The 25213-nt window shown below is 30.8% G+C and overlaps 2 protein-coding genes and 1 long non-coding RNA gene across 5 annotated transcripts in view; 1 reads left to right on the plus strand and 2 right to left on the minus strand.

Annotated features, from left to right (window-relative positions):
• Positions 1–19479, minus strand: part of LOC141458948 (facilitated trehalose transporter Tret1-like) — a 32767-nt gene extending 13288 nt beyond the window's left edge. Inside the window, exons 1-9 of one of the 3 annotated variants that reach the window (XM_074137563.1) lie at positions 19151–19479; positions 10468–10633; positions 10248–10383; positions 9879–10163; positions 7893–8099; positions 7609–7790; positions 5970–6096; positions 5689–5879; positions 921–3875 (exon numbers count right to left, since the gene is read on the minus strand). In XM_074137563.1, coding sequence (XP_073993664.1) covers positions 3570–3875; positions 5689–5879; positions 5970–6096; positions 7609–7790; positions 7893–8099; positions 9879–10163; positions 10248–10383; positions 10468–10633; positions 19151–19155 — 1605 coding nt within the window. In that variant the 5' untranslated portion in view covers positions 19156–19479 and the 3' untranslated portion in view covers positions 921–3569. Of the gene's footprint in view, positions 1–920; positions 3876–5688; positions 5880–5969; positions 6097–7608; positions 7791–7892; positions 8100–9878; positions 10164–10247; positions 10384–10467; positions 10634–19150 lie in introns of those variants that run through there. The other 2 variants (XM_074137564.1, XM_074137560.1) reach the window with 2 other exon arrangements.
• On the plus strand, positions 15688–18135 carry LOC141458974 (uncharacterized). The gene is made up of 2 exons (XR_012461316.1): positions 15688–15973; positions 17836–18135. It is a non-coding gene; the product is annotated as an uncharacterized lncRNA (long non-coding RNA).
• Positions 19480–20481: 1002 nt separating the features above from the next.
• The window catches only part of LOC141458968 (NADH dehydrogenase [ubiquinone] 1 alpha subcomplex subunit 7-like), a 32826-nt gene continuing 28094 nt past the window's right edge, over positions 20482–25213 (minus strand). Inside the window, exon 10 of the transcript XR_012461307.1 lies at positions 20482–21317. The gene's annotated coding sequence lies outside the window, so the exon portion shown is untranslated. The remainder of the gene's footprint in view (positions 21318–25213) is intronic.

Below are 25213 nucleotides of genomic sequence, written 5' to 3' on the forward strand. Positions count from 1 at the left end.
CCCGCGAAGTTCCCAGCTTCAACTCAAACCTGCTCTTATATTTTCTATTCCTAAGAATCGCTTACATCTCATGGTTTGAAGTGAATTTTGTAATGAGAAAACGTTGTCTAGAGGATGTCAATGCGACGAAAAAGCTCTGGATGCAAATGACCTTTGTGTTTTACACATTATGTTAAAAAAATTAAAATACCTTTTTGAATCACAATTATTATTTACAACATATATACGTTACATATCTGATAACGCTAACCCAAGCGCAATTTTCCGCATAATCATCAATGAAACCATACTGGTAGGCTTTAAGCATACTCCAATAATGATGGGCCAATGCAAATATAATTGTTAAACATGTAAAAAATGTAAATAAAATAAAATAGACCAGTCTCATCACTTTTCCTCTATTATCTTCGGTTGCTTTATTCAACAATTTAAACGCGTACAAAGGACATTTAATGTACAGAATAATTCCTATGAAAATAAACATTATTAGATCGGCTCTAAACTGGGCACGTTCAATGTCTGGTGTTATTAAACGAGGTCGTCTCCCAAACCAACTAAGCCAGCTTTGACAGTAATCCGAGATAACTTTTGGTAATGAACAATCACGTGGCATCTAAAAACATGAATTCATGTTTTAGTTATTTTGTTTAAGTAGAAGAAAAAAAAGAAGCTCGGTAGAGTTTGCACTTCCCAGAAAAATGAAATGCAGCAAAAGAAGTCAAAATGTAGCAAATTCAAAAAATCATCAGTAAAAAGTAATATAAAAATAAGTTAAATAAATATTAACTTTAATGAATTTTACTCCCACAGCAAAGTAACAATTAAGAAGTAGTTGATCCAATTCTTTATTTTACGTTATTTTTAGATTATAAATCAAAAATAGTGAGAAAACACTAGCTCAAAAGAGGAAAACTACATACCTTGGCATCACTATAGAGGGAAAACAAATAATTTTATATATTGCTTGATAAAAAAATAAATAAATAGAAACCTTGGTAACAAAAACATATTTTAAAAGTAAAGGTGCGTCTTCTGTAAAATATCAACAAATATTTTGCTTCTTATATTATTTCTTATTTATCCACGTTACACTTCAAAAATTTATTTGTTTATTATAAGAAAACTTAATTTTATTCTTTCACTGGTCTCTCAGTGAACTTAAATTGTAAAAATTAAAGAATTTATTTTTTGTCTTTTGTCTCCCCTTTACAATTAAATTATACAGATTAATTATTTACTTTTTTTAAATTTCTAACAAAATGTATTTAATTAATTGTTTTAAAGTACTTTTGAAGTTATTAATCAGACAAGTTAACTTTTTGAAACTTTTTTAGAGAGTGAGCAGTCTTCTTTAAAAAGACCTAATTTGTTTATTTTTTTATCAGCTGTTGAAATAAATGTTGAATAGGATGAAAAAATAAATGCCAGTTTCAGTCATGATAAACTTTATTATGCCGAGCTTTCGACCTAGGGACTAGGTCATCTTCAGGGCTAATTTACAATGTACTATTTTACATCATTAGAGGATTGGTGTGCCTTCTGTCTTGTTGTTCATGGATGGGAAGATGACCTAGTCCCTAGGTCGAAAGCTCGGCATAATAAAGTTTATCATGACTGAAACTGGTATTTATTTAATCGAGCGGTTGCGCTATGAAACCTTTGGAACTTTGAGACCAAAGGAGATAGTAGCGCAGAAAGAACTAGTAGGGAAAGTCCTCAACCTTTTTAGTAGGGGAGGTTTCGTCTTCTAGATTCAAAAAGAAAAAGACACAATAAGTCTCTTGAGGCTGTGGTGCCGTGTGTCCCTTTTCTAATCTAATCTAAGGGATAGTCCATAAAACCAATGTCGCTCTTAAACTTAACGATATACTAAGCAACAGACATAATTACCATAAGAATGTTCCAGCTTCTTTGATGCATGATTTTACAAAAATAAGCACATTTATAACAATGCTCAACTATTTGAGGTATACTCTCTCAATTTTACAAAAATGGTTGAGACGAAAAAGAAATGATCATGAACAGAGTAAAATATAATGATTAAGTATTTCTTCAGTCTAATTCGCAAAAGTGACGGAGAGTTCTTTAGGCCCAATGTTAAAAAAAACAAAAACAGTACACTCACTGAGCAGCGTTACAATAATAGTTTGAGCAACCGATTACCTTAATTGTTACGTAGATAAAAGTGAGAGATGAGGTTTCATGTAATGCCGTTGTCTCATCGAAACTTTACATTTCTATACGGCGTTAAGACACCACGCAGTAATTCATACTAATGACGAAACATTGATCTCATGATATATTTATAAATTACCGATTTTCGATTATTATCGATATTACGTTTCAATTAATCTTCTATTTGTTTATTCAACTAATTTCTTGTTTTAATTTTAGTATTGTCATATAAAGATTTCAATTTAATCATATAAGTGTAACTGGAAAAACCCATAAATAAATAACGTTTAATGCTGATCTAAAAATGCATCAATATGCCAACTTCTTGCCTCTACAATTTCAGAAATTTCAATGTAATGTTACACTTCCTCAGACGGTCATGGACCAATGAAGTGTCATTAAAAATAAAGTATTTTGTTTTGTTTTGTGTTTGAAGACAATGTTATGGCAATCAAAAGAAAATAAGAACTTGGAAACTATATTTATAGGTCTCAATTGAAATAGAATTATTTTTAATTTCATTTAACCGTTTATTTCAAAAATATGACTTACTCACACTTCAAAGGAGAATGATAATTCTCAATTATTAATAAATTTTCATTACTACCATTTTTATATCACATCTTTTTTTTAAATTTATAATACTTCTAAGTTGCATATATTTTACAAAATATAAATAATTTCTTCATTAATTTATCTGATGTAAAAAAACGGTTATTTTTTTAATTATTTCTGTTTACTATTAATAAGACAAAATATACAATCTCTATACCCTAGTAAGGTTATTAAAAAAAGGAAAGGGAAGATCAGTCTTTATCTAAATTAAAAAAAAAAAACTCAACAGCATCTCCTACACGGATCTGTTTTGATAAATCACAATTAAAAATTATATACATACAAAAAGAAAAAAAAAATTACATTTATAAGGCACATTCATTAAGTACCATAAAGAAACTTTCTAAAAAGCAACTTCTTTCAAAGCAAGATAACTTTTAAATTTGTCCATAACATGCATATTTTTTTTTCTTTTTCGCAAAACTAAATGTATAACATTAAGTCAATTTGGCCAAACAATAATTATTTGTTATAAGAAAATACAAGGCATTTTTGACCATATTAACATAAATTGTATAGGAAATCTAAAGATGTAAACACGTATATTACTGGCAATGAATGCACCTAATATTCTTCGAATAAGAAATATTTGCAGAAATATATTGGATTCTAATGAAGGTTCATATTATAATCAAATCAAACTAACTTAATGCACCTTTATGGTATCTGAATTCTAGCTCAAATTAGTCTTGCTCCATCTTTGTTGCTTTCACATTCATTTTCAATTACAATGAAAAATTGTATCTTTTTTTTTTATATATAAATTGCAAAAAAAAAATCTATGGTAAAGCGTTGCCTTTTTGCACTTCTAACACAGTTGGAACATTCACCATCACCGCCTGCTTTGGTTTGGATAATGTTTTAGTTGTGCCACAGAAATAATCCTCAATCTCTTGCAACGTTCGCCCTTTTGTTTCTGGTAGGAAGTAGAAGAAGAACAATGTACCGGCCAACGAAATACCTCCATACAACCAAAATGTTCCATGAGCACTCAATACATCTTGCAAGATTGGAAATGTTTTCACCACAAGAAATATGAAGAAGTGTGCAGAACAAGTTGTCATACCGCCTATGATACCTCTTACCTGTAGAGAGAAATAAAACAATTTAAATTATTATGCATTGAAAAAAGTTAATTTATAAAATAGTACCACGTCCATCTGATTCTGTAAGTGGTCACTCTAGTGTCAAGATAAACAACAAGTACATCAAATGGTCACCAGTGTTAGTCTCTTGCGCTTATCAGTTCTTGCAATGAGGATATACTCTACTAACACATCATTTGTATTTAAAAGTAATATTCTAGAGTAAAACTCAAAATGCACTTTTTCCAATATCAGGGAAGGATTTGCATTTAATTGTCTACTTCAATTTAGCTTCTCTTTACTAAAAGCGATTTTGAGCGAGTGATTTTTCAGAAACCTACCTTTATCATTTTTCAAGAAAATTATTTCAAACAAAATATGTAGCATTAAATTTTCTAAAACAAAATCGTTCATGAAAGAGATCACACTTCTAGTCAAGTGCATTTTCTTCAAACCCAAACAGCAAGCAACATAAAGTCTATTGCATTTAGCCCCTGCAAGTAATTAGTCGGGACTTGCCAGCTTATTAGCCGCAACAAATATGCAAAGATAAATGAAGAGATGTAAACTTTTATACTAGTGAAGCGACCGCTTAAGAAAAGCAGAAATAAGAATTTGGGTGAAAAGGATCGCCAGAATGGATGAGTGGTGGGCTCGAAATGCTTTGGAGTTGTCCTCTGCTTCGCAAGCCTAGTCATTGGCGAAAGCACTGTCGGTCAAGATAAAAGTTAGAAAAAGCGTTTACTCAGTTATGCGGCTTGTATCACAATTTAGAAAACGGATTTATATTATATTTTCGTGATTACATAATTAGTTGATTTAATTAATATATAACCAAAAAAACAATAAGTTTTATTAACTATATAAAACAGATTCTACTTTAAAGAAAGTCTTAATTAAACCTGTTTAAGGGCAGCTAAAAAAGTTAATTACTAGCCACTCTTATAGATTCACTACGATTCATATAGATTATTTAGTTGATCGTATGGCCCTAGATTTGGCCAGAACGGATACCCACAGATGGACAAGGATGGTTACTGAGTGGTTACCTTTAGAAGGAAAATGGAAAAAAGGTAGACAGCGCAAAAGATGGTAAGACGAGATGAAAAAAGAAGAGGGAGTCAGCTGGATGAGGAAAGCGGAAGACAGAGCCTACTGGAATAAGAAATGTGAGCAGATGGAGAAATCAGGGAACTCTCATTCTTAGGTACGGTTGGTCACCGTCAAAGAACCAAAATTCCCCTATGGGAAGGCCTACATATTTACAGAAGAATGGATCAATGAACAATTATTTATATCAGCGTAGTTTTATTTTATTATTTTTTAATTTTTTGTCTTAATTAAACTGAGCGATGGATATTTATTTGTGTTATTTTTCTGTAAAATATGTAAATAAAGGCTTATATTATATTATTATGGCTCTAGAAGGGCCATTGCAAAGTGTATATAACATGGACATTTCATCGCCAGTGTAGGTTAGTTGGGAAAAAATCGGCACTACTTACACACACTGAGTATTTCTTTCAGTGTGAAGGGCGTCCTAGTCTGAGTTCAGATCTTTGGAGAAGAAAAACTCTGGCATCCATAAAGCCATTAGTACCGGTACAAACTTTTAAGTCTAATGAAACAGACAAGAGACAAGGGAGACTCGCGAACTGAGGTTTTTTCAATGGCTGACTGCCTAATTAGCACCGAATTAATTCCAAACAAGTATTAGGTTAAAAAATATAAATTTAGAAAATCTATAAAGATTAGGAGGGTATGTAAATTTATATTTTCTTATGGCAGGTACTTCAATAAAGTATATAGATACCTGTGTAGGATACACTTCGCCAATCATTACCCATGGCACAACTAAATATCCAATAACTGAAGCAGCAGTAAACACCATCATACTGGCCACCGGTAGCCATGTGACTTTTGGTACTTCTCCTTCTTCTATCCAGGCTAATCTAAAAAACATGTATGTTCCAAGTACCACCATTGAAATGCCGCATCCAACACCTGTAAAATGGATTTTTATTGTTTTATTAAGGTGATAATTTACTACATATTACGTATTCTTTAATTACAAAAACAAAAAATCTGACTCACTTGAGACAAAAGTAAGAGGCCTACGTCCGCATCTTCTCATCAAGATGCAGGCTACTACAGTGAACACCAGACGCACAACACCCATTATAACAGTAGCGAGGTATTTATCCATGGTGGCTCCAGATTCCTTAAAAAATAAAACAACAGCATGATTACATGTTCATTTTTCTATTTTCCGTATTTGATTTTGTTTTATTCAAGTAGCTGTATGTACGTAGACACATGCGTAATAAAGAGATAAGCTCTTCAAAACCAATATATCATAAGACATTTATATTAATAGAGAAACAAATCAGCCCACAAACAGATTCCAACAACTGCAATTTTCAACTTTATTAGAGAATCATCTTTGAACTCATCCCCTTTTCCTTAACACATTTATTATTTGTACAAAATGTGATAGAAAACTGAACTTACCACTAATGTTGGACGATTTCTGGGATTGTTAAAATAGATACGGGAAATTAATTAAACTAGATTCTAACGATGAATGAAGATTTCAAAACAGTAGAACAAAGTAAAAAGAGTATGTGATGGTCATAGTCCAAAGCAATGTCTTGTATTGTCTTCCTTACAGACAGCACTTTTCTGTAACCTACTACGAAGGTGATTCAGGTTAGTGTGTCAAGTGTTAAGGAATTATTGGATCTATTTCAAGGATACCACTGAGCACTGATTACTATAAAATGAAGTCAGTAAAACAAACTCTCAACTTTAAATAAACTTTCTATGTTCCTTTGATTGGAATGTCCTTCAAGAAGAAATGCAAATACTCTTATATATAAAAAGAATAACAGAGTTATCCTAAATACTCTTCGAACACCATAGGAAATTTTCAATAGGTTTAATACTAATTTTCTGTCACTTGTTAATAACTTCACCAAAACGTTCTTTCTAATCCTGAGAAAATTTTAAACAACTGTAACTAGTGTTCACAATTTCCAGTAAAGTAATACAAATTTCAATTTTTACCAATCAAATAATTAAATCTATAATTTACACAATCTGTAAACTGGTTTTTTACACCCATGTTCTTAAAAAAATAAAATAAAATGAAGTTTTATTCCAGAAATTCCTTTAACTTTAAAAGAAATTTATGCCGAAATATACTTCAGTGATTTTATGGCTCAAGGCTGTAATTTATGAGGAGACGACTAAGGAGGGAAATAAAGTTAGAAGAGAATCAAATAAGACTTGCAGAATTCTGCACACATTATCCGATCTAGAAGGCGTGTAACAATGTAGCCAGCTAGATGAGCTATATATTTTGAATCACTATCTTTCTTTGTAATAAAGAACTACTATCTTTCTAATAAAGTTAAAAATAGAATGCGTACGATTTTCTTGAACGTGAGTAACAACAATATTGAAACTTGACCGAACTTTGATGTAAGTAAATAAATTAATTAAGCACATGGTAGATAAGTACTATCGCACACGCCCTTTTGGGAGAAACCTTAAACCCACTTTTTTTTTCAATTTGGATGAAACCTCACAGTCCCCAGTTACACCCCAGATATCTCTTAGCCTATCATTTCAAGTTAAAACTAACTTGAAAATTTACAAGATCGTAAAACTTATTACTCTTAAAACTGTAAAAAAAGAAATTAACTAATAAATAATTTAAATTTAAATTCACCTGAAACACTTGTACAGCGTAAAAAGTTATTGGATTTACACCAGAAAACTGATAGATAAGAAAATATAAAACAATGATAAAGAATGGTTTAATAGCTGAAGGCCTAGTTAAGGCTCGTATCGTATCTTTCACGGTGGAAGGTTTTTGTACATTGTGTGTCTTAGCAAAATCGGCCAATTTATCTACAACAGCAACAAACAACAAACAAACAAACAAAAAAATGGAAATTTTTAAAAACAAAAAAAAAAGATCAGCATTTTTTATTATTCAACTGTAATACGCACCTACTTCACCCTGGATATCACAATTACGACCTCTCAGTTTTTTCAGTGACTTCAATGAATCTTCTTCTCGTCCAGCAGACATAAGCCAAGATGGTGATTCTGGAATAAGACAGGCTCCAAGGAGTGCCAGCGCTGGAACGAGGCTACTCAACAATGCTACCACAGGCCAGGTGAACAGGGCGCCCAAGAAATATTCAGCCAATACGCCTGGAACATGCAAGAATAAAGTGAAGAAATACAGCAGAGTGATCAATAAGTATACTAAAAAAATAACATATCCTACTTCTTGGGAAAGGTTTATTGCTAAAAAAAATGATTACTAAAAAATGTTTTAAAAAACTCAAGTCACTATTTACTTAATGACACAAATATTTTCTAGCTCCCTATGCGTTTTTATCCCCCTATTTTAAAATGTTTTAAAAACAGTGAAACGCGCTTGGCGCTTTTCAAAAAAAAAGTAGAATGATCTAAAATATAATTTTCTTACAATGAGAACACTCAAAATAAGAAAAGAAATTTAAATATACAAAAAGGCTAAAAAATAAACACACTAATAATAAGACAGTATTATTCAAAATTCTAATTTATGATAATATTATTGTCTAAACTTCTAGAATGGTGAGTAAGAATGGAATAAACCGAAAAATAAGAAAATGGGAATCATAATAACATTTTTATCTGAAACTTGGTATCCTCTGAAAGCACCTTTTATCAAAAATATTTTTTTCCCCCTGCAGAAAGATGTGAGCCGTTTATTTTGAAAGTGGGGCAAGTCCATTTTTGAAAAAAAAATGAAGATAATGGTAATTATAGATAAAACTTGGTATGATCTTTTTATCTGTAAACAATTTAGAGTAAAAAAAAAATCGGAATCCTAATATTTGGGAGATGGAAGTTTTAGTTCTTAACAATATTGTAAATATGTTTAATTTGAAAATGGTGCAAGTGCATCTTAGGTTGAAATTATTTAACCGTACAGCAAAATTTAACTCCGGTTGCTGTATGGTGAAGCAAATGTGATGGTTTAACATCATGTCTGAATAATGTAGGGTGTTTTTATCTATCTTTATTTGATATTGGTAATCGGTGATTGTACAATATTTCATAAAATTTATTATCATTTAATAATAATAAGTACATCTTAATTTTGTATTTCGATAATAACACCAACATCGGGAAATTTAAGTACTATTGGCAACACTCTGAAAAACTGTAAATTTTATAACATTCGACTTACATTATCGGCTACCAAGTAAGTTGTGTTGTTTTGTGCTCGGTGTACGAAAAAAGTTTCATTATTTGAAAATTAATAACGGATTGTGGTCTATTTTATAAAAAGAAAAAAATGGCTGAAACCGATTACAACGGTAATTATAACTCTGTTGCATCTGAAAGCGATTTTGGTAGGTAACAAAAATAAAATGAAAATACTTTTCTGGGTAATATCGCCATTTCAATAAAATCCTCATTTGCGAGTAATTTTATTATTTTTATTATGTTTGTAGAAATAAGACCCATGACAATCGGGAATAAATCCATGGGAATCGGGAAATAAAAGAAGAATCTTGGAATCAGAATCTGAATATGAAGGTAATTCGGACCAAAATGATTCAAAAAAAGAAGAAGAATAGTGCAACTATTGATTAGTATTTTGTTTTTATTATTTAAAAAAGACTGATACGACTGAAATATTATCCATTTAAATCAACGATTACAATAATTCATTAATTTTGAAAGTGAGGCAAGTCCATTTAGTTATAATAAAACCTTTATTTTTCTTAGCCAGCACTATAAACACTATATAATCATAATTATATATAGTTTATAATCATAAACTTACATTATCTAATACCACAAAATACAAAAAATATGTCTATTAATATTTACCAATATTTTTAAATTTATTGAAACGCAAAACCTTAAATATCTCGAAATAACAAAAAATGGACTTGCCCCACTTTCAAAATAAACGGCACATATTCTTACCAAAAGAGACGCCAACAGATGCGACAGCAGCTAACATGCCCCTAAGGTGAGGCTGTGTAGCCTCAGCAGTATACACCCTGGCCGGGGCGGCTACCATACCAGATCCCAGACCCACTAACAGTCGCCCAGCATACAGCATGCCCACATTATTGGCACTTGCGATCAACAACCATCCAGCTAAAGTTGGCAGCTGCGTCATAATTAGTATCTTCTTACGGCCGATAGCATCCATCAGGTAGCCACTGAGTATACATCCGATAGGAGTGGTGACTGCCGATAAACTTGCTGCAAATTCATTCCAAATTATTAACAATATAATAATAAACGGGAAGAGGAATCAGTTAGTTATCTTAAATTAGTAAAAATTACCAATCCATGAAGCTTCGACTTTATTTATTGTCAAAGTACTAGATACATCTTCCAATTGCGGTATCGCTATTGCTGGAAAACCGAATGTCATTCCTGTGTTTATTGTTCCTAGATTTGCCAGCAATGAAATGCCTACCTTAATTAATGGAATAATAACATTTAAATTCGGGAAACAATATTAAACCTAAGTTGAAAACTAATTTGTCAAATTAAAACAAACCTGTCTTAAAGAACTTCCGCGCTTTAATTTCTCATTGTTCTCATTGTTTGGTATAAGTACTCTTTCATCTTTGGCCACTTTTTCAATTGTGATTTTTGGTCCTGTCGGGCTTACGAGAGCTTTCAAGCTTTCTATGTCTACAAGGTTACCACTTCCAGTTTTCATACTGTAATAAAATAAATGAATAACAGTTTTGTTATGTATATGTTCACAATGTGTTTTCTTTCTTGAAGGTTATCCAGAAAGAGTGTAGAAAAACCAAAAGCATTGCAGAATGTTTTTTATTTTTATTTTTGAGATGCAATTAAAGTAATCGATTTAGAACGTTTTCAGTATTAAGTTCTGACACTATTTATCCATACGGATAGCAGACATTGTGAAATTTTTTCTTATTTATTTCGATTAAAATATTCAAGAGTAAGTAAATAATTTAAATGTTATGGACAGAAATACTTTCTATTTTTATTCTTTCTTTTGAAATGGAAATAACAGAATTATTTTTTTGTTACTATAACTTGGTAAAGCAGGGTCCCACATCGAGGATATTTACACCATTACAGTTTTTTTCTTCTTTTCCTACACACAACCACTTAAAACGAAAAAACTATTAATTTATTTCTGTTCAAAAATTAATTTTACGCTTAAAATACAATAGAAAAACAGCAGTTATTAAATGTCAGTGATGTTATTTATTTATTATTACTAACTCTAAAATAATACAAACTCCTGATTTACCCAAACCTGTTTTTGTGCGGTGGATAGGGACCGCATAAAAAAAATCCTTATAATATAACTCATAACCTTAACTAGCAATTGCTTTTTTAAACGAAATCAAGACACGAGGCTTGGCAGCTACTTCGAATCTCGCAAAACCTTTTGGAGCCTGATTTAGAAAAAACACATGCGAACATTGTTAAATATTTTATTTACATATGTATTTATTTTATACATACAAAACTGCAGATGTCCTTTAATGTTTATTTGCGATCAATGCAATTTTGCATTGCTACCCAAAAATTCAATCGCAATATTGTATTGCACATTTTATTCGTTGACATTGAAATTATTGTCAGTTCAATAATTAAATTATGAGATCGCACAAAAAGAAACGCACAAATAAAAAATCGCATAAAAACAGTTTTGAGTGTATATGTGTTTGATTTGTGCGATTAATTTCCGTACAACAATAATGTAGAGAAAGGAACAAAAATAAAGACAACCTAAATTTATCACAAAGCTGATTTGTGTTCTCAATGGTGATGTGGGTGTAATCGATTTCTACCCAACTGAAGTTCTCCACACCAGATGGAAGGGAGCATCATATAAATATCCCTTGTTACAGAATATTAAGCAAGGATTTACACTATATTGGTTAAATATAAATAAGAAAATCTTCTCATTTTCATATACTTGTACTCTTAGGGTACGTTTACAACGGAGCTGTGAGTATAGATGATAGCAGAGATGATAACTGATAGAGTAAAATATAATCGCTGATACATGCAACATGTCGAGTAGTGAAAAAGAGTTTTTATGTTCACCAGCAACAAAATGGAATATTTTAAAGAAAAAACGCTTTAGAAAATATCATGTACATCCCATAAATAAAAAACGAAGTACTTTGGGTGAATTTCACTATTTATATAAGGAACTTAGAAATTATCCGGATCGTTTTTTTGAATATGTGAGGATGGGTCCACCCACATTCGACTATATTTTAGAAAAAATAAGGACAAAATTAAGAAAACTTTGGAAAAATTGTCATGGAAATCCTATAGCCATAGAAGAAAAACTAGTAATTACTCTTAGGTAAGTAATGATTTTATTGAAAAAAAAAAACAAATAAATACGCATGAAAATAAATGTAAGCACGATTTAAAAAACAAAATATTGTTTAAAAGTAAATAATAAAATAATAACCAAAAATAATGAGTAAAGACAGCACTAAATAATTTTTCGACGTCCATTTTGAAGCTCCGATACTGGAGTTCAACTAGCAAAAAAATGAAAAATTCATTTCTATCATCTATGCTCGTTTATAACAGTGAGTATGAGTCACTAGTCGAAGCTTCGTTGTGCACGCTCACATAAGAATGTACTAGGTTAATCTATAAGCGCTGATGCATCACTGCTATCATCTCCGCTATCATCTATGCTCACAGCTCCGTAGTGAACGTACCCTGAGGCGCAACAAGAGTTGTTGCAAGTCATGGATCAGTTTTTATAAAAGTAGAAATCATTATGATATAAATTACTTTATTAATTACTTAATAATAATTATAACTTTATAATAATTATTAGATAATGGTCTTTTATCTCGGGCAAAATATCCTGTTATCATTAATACGTCCTGAAAGAACATGTCACCAACTTCATTCACCTAGGACTGTTGTTGATAAAGACTAACTTGCAGCTTGCAAGTAGTGTATACTGCATCATTTGGAAAACGAACAAAAGAACCAGGGGGTTTATCTCAGAACGAATATGTTTAAATTCTTGAACGTTAACGAACGTTACTTGTTGGACTTGTTAGTCTAGTTGTAGGGTACTGCTTTCCACAATTTGGTTACCTCACAGAGATGCAAAAGAAAGGTGGAAAAAAATCGTTAAGTAAAGGCATATTCCAACCTTGAACAGCCCTTATTGGCACTCGATTCAAGATAGCGCATTATTAAAATTATAAATAATCATGCAAAAAAATTACAGATAAATCAACACGTGTTAAGAATATCTGTTAACAGATAAGAACTTTACAGAGACTTAGCTCAAGTTTAATACTTTGTTACGACTGACAGTATAAATAGTATTAACTAAAAACGAATTTTACTTTTAAATATCCTAAAATTATTTGACTTAATTTAGAAAATTTGCCACGAGCACATTGCATATAGAAGGAAGTATTTCTCAGCAGAATGAGAAAGTAAAAAGTTGACGTAAGCAGAGATAAGCCCCTAAACCACAGTAATTAATCAAAATAAACTAATAAACTTTTGAAGATTAATAATACGAGTGGGATAATTTTTTTTTACCTCCCTTCTAAAAAAAGATTAAAATTTGAAACTTTTAACTAAAATGAGTAATTATAGTATTAAGATATTAGATGATAAATTGTTACACTTCATATATTTATACATACATATTTATTGACTTTCACAGAGATATGACCTTTTTTTTTATCTACTCAAGGATGTCAGATAACAGAAAACAGTGTACAGAACGAAGATTCAGCAAAATGTAGACACTAACTTTATTTTGTTGTTATTATATATTAATTTTCATTTTCTTTTATTAGTTAACCTAAAACGCAAATAGACCAAAAGCTCCGATTTATTATTAGTTTTTATTTTGTTTTTCATTTTAAGGCGCGTCAACATCAAAGGTCATTAGACCTGCAGCTATTTTCGGTGCACTGCTGGACTCCAGAGATTAATTATTATCCTCTCTTTATAGATCATTCGATTACCAACTCTCTGCGCTCACCTAAGAAGAAAAAATACTGGGCCCAGCAGTTGGAACTCCTCGTGGTCCGAATTTATTATTAGGCAATTAGTCGACTGCAACGTTGGTGAAACGCAAGTTTACTAGAATAGATTTTCTAGTCCAGATAATCGTTATTCAATTAGGCATTTCTACCCTTCTTCTTGCTGTTGTTGAAATAAAAAAATCTACATCTACACAGAAACACTATTCCCATCTTGCTGTCTGAACCCTTGACGTAATTCTCTAACCCCGCGGTTCCCAATCTTTTTTCATTAGTGTACCCCTTTACCTGATTGTTTCCTTACTGTGTACCCCTAACATATTTATATAATATATAATAAATAATCGTATTCTTGACTTTACGTATTGTAACTTACAGCAAAACAATCTGAATATAATATGTCTTGTAAAGAACATATACATACGATATGTTCCTATTAAAAAAATCATTTATGAATAGGTAAACATTTCAAACCAATAACTATTGCAGGGGTCGTAAATTGAAACAGCAAAGCGTTAATAAAGGAGAAGTAAATTATATGCGGGCCATGTGTAATATTAGTCAAAACTAAAGCAACATTTTTTCGCAATTTTTATATTTTCAAGAAATCATTTAATAATTTTTGATATACAAATATATTTACTTTAAAAAAAAATACTGCAGTATCGATTGAGTACTTAATTCTTGTCAATTTATATGTTATTCAGTTTTATTATAATAATTTTGTAATTAAGTTGTAGGAATCATTTATTATACAATTTTTTTCTCATTAATAATATATCTGTATAATTTTTATATCTTCCGCCATAATAACTTTTTTTTGCGTACCCCAGGTTGGGAACCGCTGCTCTAACCTATAAATCGGAACTAATCTTCGATTTCATGGAGTTTTACTTTTATTCACCGCGGTTTATAGTAATTTTTTATGGCACCATCTAGAGTTGGAGCAACCCTGCACAGTCTTATCTGTTTAATTAGACTTAACCTTCATTCTCATGGGTGAAATTTGGAATCACGAGTTTTTTTTGCTCTCCCAAAGTACCCTCAGCCATTCACGCTCTTCAAACTGACAGGAAATAATCAATTCGTGTGAAGTGCCAATTCCTTATCTTCCTGTCAAACTTACACAGAGAATCTGTTAAGAAGCTCATCATGCAAAATGTGTTTTATTCATTTGCAGTGGTCCATCAATGATCGTTGAAATAATAGCGCGTGGCATACTTTACAAGAGTGGCTGATGATGGAGAACTTTTTCGCCTGCCTTTGGTCATGACTGTACTGTATTTTGAATGAATAATAGTTATGAAGGGGAAAGTAATGCATTAATTTCTTAAACCAAAACCTCACAGAAAAAAACTGTGGATGTGCACCTAAGCCTACCATACAGAAATGATTTATTAATAATACCTACTAGTAATTATTCAATTTACATCAGTTGCGCCATTTAGATATTTAATTAAGTTCACTTTTAGATAGGGCTGCACGCCAAATAGCCGAACTCTGAAAACATGTAGCACTGGACAAATAATAGTACGAAATTTATGTTGAAAAACCTTTTGTTGGCCACACTTGCACGAACACATGAAGCATCATCATTTGTTTCCATCCCTAACAACCAAGAAAAATGAGTATTTTTCTATTGATGAACAACGTTTAATAATGTTTTCTCACAGAATGGACGCCACAAGTAGAAAAAACAAAAAAAAAACTAAAATATTTTTAACTATTGAATACACAAAAGTAACGTAGAAACACCTGCGCATCCCATTTCAAGTTTATAGCTGTTCTTCTATTTACAAATATCACGTGCTCAAAGCGTGCAAGTCAGTCACAACCATGTGGTTGGTGTGTGTAGATTGTGCGTGTTCTCTTTCAAGGAAACCGGGCGAGGGTCGTACGCCATGACTTGAAACCTAGCCAGCTGAGTGCTGTTTATTATCACAAACCTCCATCCACCTCTTCGTCCATCTTCAGAGGGCATTAAGCGGGTACGGGTGAAAACAACACTTAACTACTTTAGTGCGGGTAAATTTTTGTAACCTTTCCACTCTTTTATTACCTATTTTTAAATATCTATGAATATAGATAACCATTTGTAACTAATTAAAAAAACTAAGGCGTAGTTTCTTGCCCCGATATACACGAATGTATTTCTGTGATAAAGATTACTCATATGTTTTCTTGTTTTGGGGTAATTTAATTAAAGTTATTTTTATATTTTATTTGAAATATTTAATTGATTTAAGTGTCATTTAAAAAAAATAAAAATAAATAAATAAATAAAACTACGTATAACAATAAGAATACTAGAAAACTGCGTAAAGCATGCCAAACAAAAAGAAAGACCCGAAGAACATATTCTTGTTTTTTTTATCTGTACTTTTGTTTTCTGGCACAACAATTATTGGATGCAGATTAATTTCTTCCTAAACAGTGTTGTAGAATTATGATAGTTCATAAATTTGGAAACTAGATTTACGAGTACATCAGATTTACTATCTTATTATTCTCCAAAATTCTGGATACTTTCTATCAGATTATAAAAACAAAAAGTTCAGGAAGCTTTAACATAATAATTTGGAATCTATATTTAAATTTTCTCTTTCTAGGAGCCTCTAACTATTTTTTGTTTCTAGACAATATTGCCAGACACAGAAGTCTAGGAGGCACTGTCAAGTTTCTAGGTGCCGTAAAATACTCTGATAATGGTGCTTTTGAATCGAAAGTAAATAAATAAATTAATTAATAATAATAAAAAACATTAGCTCATTGGTGAATTTGTGAATTCTTATCTAGTTTACCTTCCTCGACCTTCATTACCTCCTTTCTGGGCGTAAGATATACTGAAAAGATTCTAGGTGTCAAAGAATGGATGTTGACGCGCCTTATAATTAAAACTAAACAAATATACAAAACCCGTGTAGTTGTCATTAAGGTATTCAAACGAGGGTAACGACAATACACTGATCAGTAAACAGACGAGTCAAACGTCAATATTTAGGTCATTTTCATGAAAACCGAGAAAAAACAGCAACTCTTTCCCCAACTAAGTCATAACTTTTTCTCATTACAACTCCCAACATTGTAATTTATAATTTTCTTGAAATTCAAAATTTCACTTCATAAACTTATTGTACAATACATACATATACTTCATGAGTAAACCAAACTCTCCTCCAGAACTGCTCTAATATAAATTTTTATAGAAACAGAATTTAAATAAAAATTATCTATGTACTTGTTTGTGATGTATGATGTACACCAAGTTACACAAAAAATTGTAAGAACCATTTTTTGACTAAATTTCCCAGAAGTGAAAACTCATCCTTTTAGAATCCTTGGAAGTGTTAGTATCACAATATTATCCTCAATTGAATGATAATAAGATCTATGGTAAGTGTAATAAGTTATACCGTAAAATTATAGTCAGTCCCAATTTAAAGATTAAAATTCACGTTTTTTTTTTAGATATTTGTTCATTTTTACGCACAGTTTATTTACTATTATACTACCTTTTTGCGCTAAGCGGAACATCAAAATGTATACTACCTGTTATGAAAATATAAAAAGAAAACTTTGTTATGACCAGCAATACTTCACTACTCTAGAGACCTAGGAGAAATAAAGAACAAGAAAATAAATTCAACTAAGACAAATTAAAATTAAAAATATATATATTATTCTATAACGCTTTATGTTTGAACAAAGCAAGAATGTTGTTTGTTTAATGGTAACCACTGTGATATGAATGTTTAATTTTAGATTTTTTTTTTTTTGTTTTTTTTGGAGTTCTACTTCCTTCAATTATTATTTTTTTTAAAACTCCTTTTGGTGTTTTATCTGTAATTAAACTTTGCCAAGCCAGTTTATTTATTTTAATTTTTCAGAATTAAGAGTCAAAACAAGATGAACTCTGGTAACCTAATCAGATCGTCGACAACATGCAGTGTTATATAGTGTGATCACCTGCTGACTTGTCTTTCATTGCTAAGTGTTGAAAAAAAAAAAAAAAGAAATACTTAAATCCAAATCATGTTCAAACAACAATCCATTATAATTAACACAAATGTAAATCAAAAGTGTTGATAAATTAAGGTGTAATTCATAACTGATTGATTGAATAATTAATAATTCGTCAGAAACCAGAACTATCTAATCTAAACGATAATAAATGACATAACCCAGAAGTACTGTTTTTTTTTATACACATTTTACTTTCTCCTGATTTTTACAAAATTCTCTGTAAGTGATTGTGGCTCGAACAAAACTGAAAACCACAGAATGTACAAAATATATCATATTTCACGGCTGAATTTTCTCCCCCATGAAAAATTGCTAAGGGTGCTTTCATTAGAGACGTCCCTCTCTGAAGTGACCAGTGAATTTAACTCTGTTTTAATAAAGATTTAATATGTATGACCAGAATTCTAAATATGAAGAAAATCGGCTGACGGCAAATGCAAATTTACTGAAAAGACTTTCTTTTGTTTTTGTTCTAGCGCTATGATTGAAATATGCCATTTCTAGCATGAATCTAACCATTTGTTTGTTGTCGAAACTCTAATTTTCAAATTTAATTAACAAATTGCTTAGAAAAAGTCATGGGAGAGTATAAATGAGATTTTTATTTACTTATCAGAAGATTCATTAAATACATTCACCATCGGAAATGTACACTATTAAAATAGAAATCCTAATACGTACGCAAATCCTATTTATAGAGAATTTTCATTATATTTGGAAGCTTTTATTTGTGATCTAAACTCTTTTTAAATAGAAACATTCAACAAATTATTTTTAACTTTAATATTCTTTTTTCTATCATCAACAAATTGGGGTGAATCTCTCAGCTAAATTACGTTCATCGCAGCGGATCTCCACAGATTTTCGTTAGTTTACAGAAAAAGTTTCTTAAACTCTGGTAGAAATTAGTATTAAGTTTATACGAAAGATATGTTATAAGAAAATTTACTTCATTCTGAGAATAGTTGCAATGTAGACTTTCTTTAAATGCCAGTAACAGAACTTGCGCGATTTCACTTTCTTAATTAATATTACTGCAATACTAAAAAAAAAGTCACGGCGAGTTTGAATCTCAAGATTCCCTTTTGTTAGACACAACTTATTCAGAAAAGTGTTGTGAGTACTATAAAGTTGTAATACAGATGAATTATTAGAGAATTATAATTTACTTTAACTCACCTCATGATTGAATCTTAAAAGATCTTCCCTCTCTTCAAGAAAATACTATCCAGAAAAATTACGCTGTAGAAGAATTTAAAAAAAACATTCCTTTATAAAAGAAAGCTCAACTTTACAGCTCTTCGTGCCTACCGGGAATTTTCTGTTTATCCGTTTAAACAAAAATTAAATTAAATTAAAAAAAAAAGTAAACAGAATTACTTCTACCTAAACATTTGAAAATATTTCTTATACGTGATATCACGCTTAATAATATGAGTTTTATTCTGATAAGTCCGTATCACCATTACACTTAGTTTGGATTTCAGTTTGACACTAAACGGTTGAGCACCAGTGTTGCCGATGGGGTAAATCAGAATTACCCTCTCCACTAGGTTCAATTACCCGTTTTTACCCGATACTAAAACCAGCGTTACCAACTATATTTTATAAGCGGGATATATAAAAAACACTTTGTAAGCTTAAAGGGTTATAAACAGTATGTAAATAATAACTATGATTAAATTATTTTATTCTTTATTTTACAGCTTTTATGTATTAACATAATTAGTAGCAACATTTTTATAAATTTTATATTTAAAATTATTATAATAGTCATAACTAAACACAAAATAAACTTTTAAACCTCTTTTTTGTCCCAAATGTTAGTATTTAACATTTCCTCATTTGGTTCAAAATTAATAATATCATTATCTTTGGATAAAAAATTTTTGGTGATTAAAATAGACTTTAATGTATTAGTTGACAAATTATTTCTGTGATCAGTTTTTATATTTTTTATGTCACTGAAAATTCTTTCAACAGATACATTAGAGAAGGGTAAAACAAGCAAAAAGTATATAACTTTTTTTAAATTTTTAAATTCAAGTTCACCATCAGCTTTTTTTATATTAAAAATTTTAGCCCAGTAATCCTCAGTGTCCAAATTTATATCGATATTAAAATCTTTTAACTACTGAACTGTTAGTAATATAAGTAGATTAAATATATAAAAATGTTATTGCTCTTTACAAAAGCTGAATTCAGTCTAGATCGAATTTGAAATTTTCGAAAAATTATTTCGTTTGAGTAAGATGATTACCCGATTTTACCCGTCAAAGTTCAATTACTTGCTTACTTACCCATTCAATGTTGAATTACCCGAAAAATGGGTAATTACCCGGACATTGGCAACACTGTTGAGCACACTTACTAGTCTTATATACTGAGAAGATGTAACCTTCCTAACAGCGCCGTTCGGCTGCGCAGTAGGGGCTTGCATTCAGGCGTTCACCGTACTTGTCATCGTTTCTTTGTCATTTCTGCCTATTTAGATTTATAATTCTGACAAAGAAAAAGAATGATTGCCAATGGTATTGTCAAAAAAACTAAATATCGAATAAAAATGGGAGGAGCGATGCACCAAGAATTGCTGCTAATGCTCTTCTAGCATTTCTGTTTCCCCTTAACCCAATTTAAAATTTACCAAGGCTATTAAAGAAAACTTGAAATAAATAATTATCTTAACTGCAGTTAAGATTTAACTGAACTGTAACAACTTCCGGTAAAATAACTGTTTTAACTAAAAAATGGGTGAAGAGAGAGACCTCCAGACACCAAGAGATCGGTGGGGGTGATTAGGAATATGAAAGGTTATAAGGAAATAATTACTAGTTGATTAGAAAGGCGATATGTTATAATCTAGTGATTGGCAGTTAAAAGACCATGAGAGGTGCGCAAACTACATGCAATAAGTTCAAATTTAACTAGGTTAAACGAACCACTCTTTCAAGTAATTTACTTAGTCTTATAAGATTATTGCAAATTTTACTTATTTTTAGGCCATTTTTTTCGACCTAGGTTCAAGATTATCTTCAGCGCTTATGCTTACATACAATCAGGATAGAAGACACACCAACCTCCCGATCCTGGAATGCCGGGTCTCCTGTTATCCGAGAATTTCCCTTAACAAAACCTGGTTAGTTATCAGAAGATTGTTGTACAAAAATTGTTTTTAAAATTGGTTTAATACTTCAATTTATTATTAAAACTGTATTCTAATAAAATAACAATGACATAACAAGACAAGATAAAACACTAACAGTTTTATCTTAATGATCTTTTACAAAGTAAAAGCGATCTTATAAAACCATTGTAACAGTTTCTAAACCAATAACTTCACTACCGCCTACAAAAAAAAAGGTAAAATTAATTTCACTTTTAAAAATTAGTTGAAAACTCTTAAAATGTAAACAAACTCTTAACAAAAGATAAGTATGAGAAAACAAATAAACTGGGAGGCCATTTTGAAAATTCTGATTGCAGACATTAAATGTCAAACAACTTTTATACAACTTAAAGATTTCTAAAAGAATTTTTTTTGGACCATTATTTTTGGCTTTGTATGCCAACGCAAAAATATAATTTTTCTGCAACCATGTAGGAATGTTCTCATTACTCAATTAAAATCAGCTTTGTAATGCCCAACTTTACCTCACTAGTGGGGAAAAATTCCCATTAGTGTCACTTTCCTCACTAGTGAGTGAAAAAACTTTATTGTGCTTCCTTGATATAAGAAGTTTTGTTATTAAATATTTTCTGTAAAACTTTAATAAGCTTGTTTAACGTAACTAAATAATTAAAAAACGAATATTAAAAAAATAAAATAAAAATTGAAAGGAATATGGAAATAAAAATAATATTTTAATAAATAATTAGATATTTTTAATTATAACAGTTAAAAAGGTTATAGTGTTACCTTATAGAAATTTAAAATGGATTCTAGTGATTCCTGTTTAGTTTTTTTTTTAGTTAATAACCCTAATGGTTGCAGAAAAAATATAATATTTAACTCGAGTGTAAAGTATTTTCCTCACACTCGGCAATTTGCACTTGCACTCGTCTCGCTTCGCTCGCTCGTGCGTGCAAACCCTGCCTCATGTGAGGAAAAGTACTACTTTCCGCACTTGTTAAATAAATAACTATTCGAGCCACTTTTTTTTCTCTCTCTCTGAACATAAGACACTCTATTTCTAAGAGCGATCCGAGATAGATAGATCTTAGATACTGGGACCTCTAAGTATCTAAGCGCATGGATAAAATGTCACCAAAATTTCTATAGTGCGAGACTATTATCGTGAAAAATATCTCACAGAAACTGATTCTGTATGATACTGCTGCACACGGAGGGAAGGATTCTTGATTTTTATGATACTTCTGAGATAAGTACAATTCAGGGTTCAATTTCCTGCGAAGATAACCCAACTTCTTGCGAAATACGGGGAAGCTAAAAGTTGGTAATGGAACTAGTAGTGAACGGTTGACAACAGAAGTGGGGGACAAGAACAATGTTTATGACCTCGCCCAATAAAAATCGACGCATTGCAAGCGCGAAGGTGTGTAAGTTAAATGATTCATGTAAAATATGTACATCCCATTGATCTTTTCTTTGACTGAGGGAAGACTATCTTAAGAAATGGTTGACTGACTAGAAACAATGAAGACAAATTATTAATTCGCACACTGCATTGTAAGACTAATTATGCAATTAAGGGAATTAGCCAAGTCGATCGAATTTGTTCTTTCTTCACCGACGGTTATTTAAATATGTTAGGAAGCTTAAGATGCAATTAAAGGAGAAAGTAATGGAACTATTTCCATCATATTCACTTAGTCTCACGAGGACTTTATCCGTTAGCCGTTTAGTTGTAAAGAAGCTGCCATCTAGCAGACGTTGGCTTCCTTCCAGAATCTATTCCCCTCTTGGCATGTATAAGAAAGAATATTTTGCTTTTTCCTGATTCTAAGCCGATCTTTCGAAATCTCTACTGAATTAACACTTTTAAAGAGTATAAATATTCATCCTTGAATGTGACCCTTTAAAAACACTTATTCTAGTATGCAATGGACTGATCGCAAATTATTTGTAGAAAAGTAACAAAGCTAAAAGCATAGCATCACCTCCACGCAATGAAGAGCTGTAATGTTCGCACAATTTATCATCAAAATGAAATTAAAACTACAAGAGCGCTAGAGGGGTAGTTGATCCAAGGAGACAATTTTAAAACACAAATAATTACACCGGCAATCAACTACTCAGGGTCAAGAAAATGAAGAAGTAATTTCTCTCGAAACAGAACAAGCGAGGAGTTCCAAGCGAGAAACTTGGTTTAATGGCTGAGTGTCAGATTTCTTGATCTAATCTAATTAAAATGGATGTGTGTCAAAGCCTGCGTGAAAAATAAATGTCAGAAAAAAGGCTAGGGATTGACGCATCTTTCACAAATATTTAGAAGTATAGGTAACTTGGTTACTCCTCCCATTCCTACTTTACGGATATGTACTCGACCATGTACTGTGCGTAACCGTTGACGACTGTTGGCACTATCTACCAATCACATTACAATTTTTAAATTGACGTATTAAAAGGCAGAAGCCGTCTTCATTAACTACAACCGTGGATTTGCCTAAAGGTGATGCCTTTGAGACAAACTGTTCCAGGTTCGAATTATCAAGTACCATAATGTGGGTGGAAATGCTTATTATCTCAAAGGGCAATATCCAGTTGTGTTTTTGAGATTTGAATCATTAGGTTTAAAGATTGGACAAATTAGCAAAATGGAAAAGTAAAGTTTATTAAGAGTACTAGTTTGTAATAAAAATTATCCTTCAATTTTAAACGGTAGGTAATCACTTGAAAAGTCATTGGCAATTACAATTGCCTACAAAGCTATCATTAAAAATTTCATGAAAATTGCAACAATGGTGTAAACGACCTTTGGATATCGTGCAGACCTCTTTAAAATTAAAATAAATAAGAAACTCTAAAACAAGATAATACCTTAAATTGGGCTATTCCATTGAGAACTACAAACTACAGGGATCGGAACTATTCCTATAATTAACTAATTAGTTAAAGCTCCCAAAATTAATTTAAATGACTACTTTAAAACAAAAACAAACAAAACCGTAATTGGTATTAATTTTAAAACCATTCAAAAATATAGCAACAGAAATTAAAGGAAAGGAAGTTAGACACTAATTGTGTTGCCGGCAATTTTCATTATTACAATTATTAGAACAATTTAAATTACCGTCAATATATGAAGAGAGATTAAGCTGCATCAATTGAAAGGAGTAATTAAAACAGCTAACCTACTGTAATAAGTATTCTTTATTTGCACAAGAATTTCGGATATCATTACATTGTCGGCCATGAAACATTAACGAGTAAAGAATTTAAACCTGTTCTCCAGAAATTAGAATCAATCATTATTTAACATGTGGTATGAACTTCTATAAATAGCAGCTATTAGTAAACTTATCAATCTGAAAACTTTTAACTGATGAATGGATAAGATAAAATATTTTTTTTTAAATGGATTTATTTAATGAGAAAAGTAAGTTTACTTCTACTGTAACCTAAGCTAACCTTTAAGAAGTTAACTTGTGACTTGAGTTTTAGAGCACGTCTGTGTTACATTTTGTGCGATACGCAACATGAAAAAGAATTATAAATCTAACAACCATGAATATATCTAAATAATTTACCAAAAATACTAATCAATACTAATCAAAATTGGGAAAAATCTGCTTCTCATTTGAAACAATTTATTAACTTTAAATAAACAAAAGTAATGATAGATTTATTTGGCTAATTATTTATGGATTATTCCCTAAAGGATTTTTGATTAGATCCTAAAAATTTGCACAAGAATTGTGTTAGCAAAAACACAAATTAAACTATAAAAACTCTAAAAAGTTTTCAAATATAGATAGAAATTCAATAATTAAGTTTCAATACAAATTTTATCGGAAGAAAGTTATCAGAATTTAACACAGGTATTGTAAAAGAAATATCAATGCTAACATTGGATCGAAAGTATTGGGACAAAACTACACACTATGTTCATTATTACCAAAAAATGTTTTTAACTATTACATTTAGAAAACAATTTTTCTTTTTGCATCTGTTAAATTCAATATTTTTTCCTGTTTAAAAGATCAGATGAAGGAGGCTAACTGGTGAAATAATTTTTAATTAATTAAGACACTTTTTTTAAGAAAAATAACTTTTAGTGACCC

This window comes from Rhodnius prolixus, unplaced genomic scaffold, assembly GCF_049639745.1.
Source record: "Rhodnius prolixus isolate KJV_2025 unplaced genomic scaffold, Rpr scaffold_5, whole genome shotgun sequence".
Taxonomy (NCBI): Eukaryota; Metazoa; Arthropoda; class Insecta; order Hemiptera; family Reduviidae; genus Rhodnius; species Rhodnius prolixus.